Source organism: Caenorhabditis briggsae, assembly GCF_000004555.2.
Source record: "Caenorhabditis briggsae complete genome, chrII, whole genome shotgun sequence".
NCBI classification, from domain to species: Eukaryota; Metazoa; Nematoda; class Chromadorea; order Rhabditida; family Rhabditidae; genus Caenorhabditis; species Caenorhabditis briggsae.
The window spans coordinates 15,290,700-15,293,285 of record NC_013486.2 but is presented as its reverse complement, the minus strand read 5'-3'; the positions used below and the strand labels follow the sequence as shown (position 1 = coordinate 15,293,285).

The 2,586-nt window shown below is 35.6% G+C and overlaps 2 protein-coding genes across 2 annotated transcripts in view; one reads left to right on the top strand and one right to left on the bottom strand.

Moving 5' to 3' along the window:
- Nucleotides 1-1,287: 1,287 nt before the first annotated feature.
- Nucleotides 1,288-1,866, top strand: CBG16032 (the record flags this gene model as incomplete). Its single annotated transcript, XM_002643363.1, has 2 exons — nucleotides 1,288-1,692; nucleotides 1,744-1,866. The coding sequence occupies 2 exons, from the start codon at nucleotides 1,288-1,290 to the stop codon at nucleotides 1,864-1,866; spliced, it is 528 nt and encodes a 175-aa protein (XP_002643409.1).
- Nucleotides 1,867-2,286: 420 nt separating this feature from the next.
- Nucleotides 2,287-2,586, bottom strand: part of CBG16031 — a gene marked incomplete at both ends in the record, with an annotated part of 1,339 nt that continues 1,039 nt past the window's right edge. Inside the window, one exon of the mRNA XM_002643362.1 lies at nucleotides 2,287-2,407. Coding sequence (XP_002643408.1) covers nucleotides 2,287-2,407 — 121 coding nt within the window. The remainder of the gene's footprint in view (nucleotides 2,408-2,586) is intronic.

Below are 2,586 nucleotides of genomic sequence, written 5' to 3'. Positions count from 1 at the left end.
TAGAGTGCCATGGCTATCTAACATAGTATTTACGGTATGTGAGCCCAACGCGCAGTTCTTAGAAATACTGTAGATAAAAAATTCGAATACTTGCATCGCGCGTTTGCAATGTAGACGTGGATATTTGGGTATTTTCAGCGAGCAAAATAAGCACGGAAAGTTGAATTTAGAATGAGCAAAAATTTCGTAATCAAAGTACAGTAGTCCTCTTACAGGAACATTCATAATTTTTAAAAATGGATTCGCATCTGTTTTTTCTTTTGCAAAGAAAAAACAAATCGACATTGAATTAACTTGAAAAATCCGTAAAAGCTAGAAATTCTCTTTTTTTCAAGCAATTTTCGACAAATTTCGAAAAATTGAAGCATTTTTAAGCATGCGCCTTTAAATTTCTACAGTAACCCACAAAGCCGATTTCCCTCGATTTTCCCTCATTTTCAACCGATTTTCTTCGTTTTTCATGCATTTTTAACCAAAAAATTAAATAAATTCCAAATTTTCGTCGTAAATTACATATTTTCCAGCGAAAACTCTAGTATTTTCCCATTTTAAAGCCTATTGTGATTTTCGCTTCATTTCCNTTCCTGTGGCACGGTTTAGCGTTCTTGCCGATTCGTTTCTTGCGGATTTCAATTCTTGCCCCAATTTGTACGGTCTCTGAAATTCACTAAAACCCGAAAAAATCAACAATTTTCAAGTACAGTAGTCAAAGGCGCACGCACAAAATCTTTTTTAGTTGTCTCGCAGCGATTGGTGAGGAAATTGGTTTTTGAAATATTTTTGCACGGATTTTCGCATTTTTTTTGTCATTTTTTCTCTGATTTTCAGCATACTTATTGATTTTTTAGTTGAATCTCTCCAAAATCGATAAAATGTCATTTGCCGGAGAGAAGAAGTTTGTGCTGAAGGAGGTTTTTAAAACCATAAAAATGCGGGCCTGACATCTTCTGGAGATATCAAAGAGCCCTTTGGAATCCCTTGGTACGATTATTTGTGTATTTTGCGAATTAATAAATTGCTTAAAAATGTTCTCAGGAAGTTGCATGTCCTCTATGGGAACACTCTCTATCTAGAGTGTCTTCATTCCGAAAAGCTCAACTCGTGGTTTGTGGAAGTTGACATCGAATTGAGATTGGGCAATGAAAAAGATGTAAAACTGAAAGAAAAAACCATCAAATTCGCCTCATCCAATTTGACAAAGATAGTATTCGAAATGGAAAAAAATGATCTGGATAAATATCTGATCGATGAAAATTAGTGGCATTGGTGGTGAAAATCAATAAATCGATGGGGATTCGTTATCGCGAGCATCTCGATTTCGGAAAAAATAAGCTTTCGGATGTCATTTTGATTGCTGGAGATCGAAAATTCTATGTGAACAGAATGTACCTTGCTCATCACTCGTCTTATTTCAAAACTCTATTACTTGGAAAGCTCTCTGAATCTGAAAAATCGATAATCGAACTGAAGAATATCGATCCGGAGGATTTACAGAAGTTTCTAGAAGTTCTATATGGAGAATCTGCAATTGATGATTATAGAGGGGATATAGAGGGGATTCTGAAAATGACAGATATGTACGATGCGAAAACTGCAATCAGAAGATGCGAGAAATTTTTATTGGAAAAATCGAAAGATTCGATGAAAATCATATTTACATTGGCAGTGAGATACAAACTGGATGCTTTGAAGGTGATAGCGAAAATCTATAGTTTTAATCAAAAAAATGTTTTAAAATTTCAGAAAAAGTGTCTGTCGGAACTGAAAACCACCGCTGAAATTCGTGAATTGGTTCCAGAAAATGCTCATGATTTCGGGCCAGATGTCTGGAAGGAGCTATTCTTGAAGGCGACCTCTCCTCAATAATTGATTGATTTTTGTGTGTTTTTTTTCCAATTTGTGTTTCGAACTATTATCCGCCGAAATGCTCTACCGGTCAAACAAGATATTGCGATTTTTAGAAAATAGCTTAAAAATCAATCTCCTCTTTCATTTTTTGTCGGAACTTGCTGCTTTTGTACTTAAAATGTGTGTTTTAGCCGGTTTAACAATTCCTATGGACGAAAAATTTTAAAAATTGGCAAAAAAATAAGAAAATTTCGCTAAAAACCGGTTTTTCCAGTACAAAATTTAAAAAATAAAAATTCTCGCCGCGCGCAACCGTGCTCCGCTGAGAAAAAGGCTTGCAGTTCATATTGGGAGCTGGGGACAGTCTGTAAATAGACACAACAACAAAATCAACAAATTTCAGTAAAAATCGGAAAAAAAGACACAAAAATCAATCAATTATTGAGGAGAGGTCGCCTTCAAGAATAGCTCCTTCCAGACATCTGGCCCGAAATCATGAGCATTTTCTGGAACCAATTCACGAATTTCAGCGGTGGTTTTCAGTTCCGACAGACACTTTCTGAAATTTTAAAGGTGGTGTACGGTGAAATTTTCTATTGCATCAAAATGTGCAGAAATGCATGTAGATTGACATAAAAATAAAGAAAAAATTCAAAAAAAATTCCTTCATCGAGAAAAACGCATCGAAAAATACGCTGAAAGCCCTTAGGGACGAGGTTTTTTCTAGGCCGCCCGGTG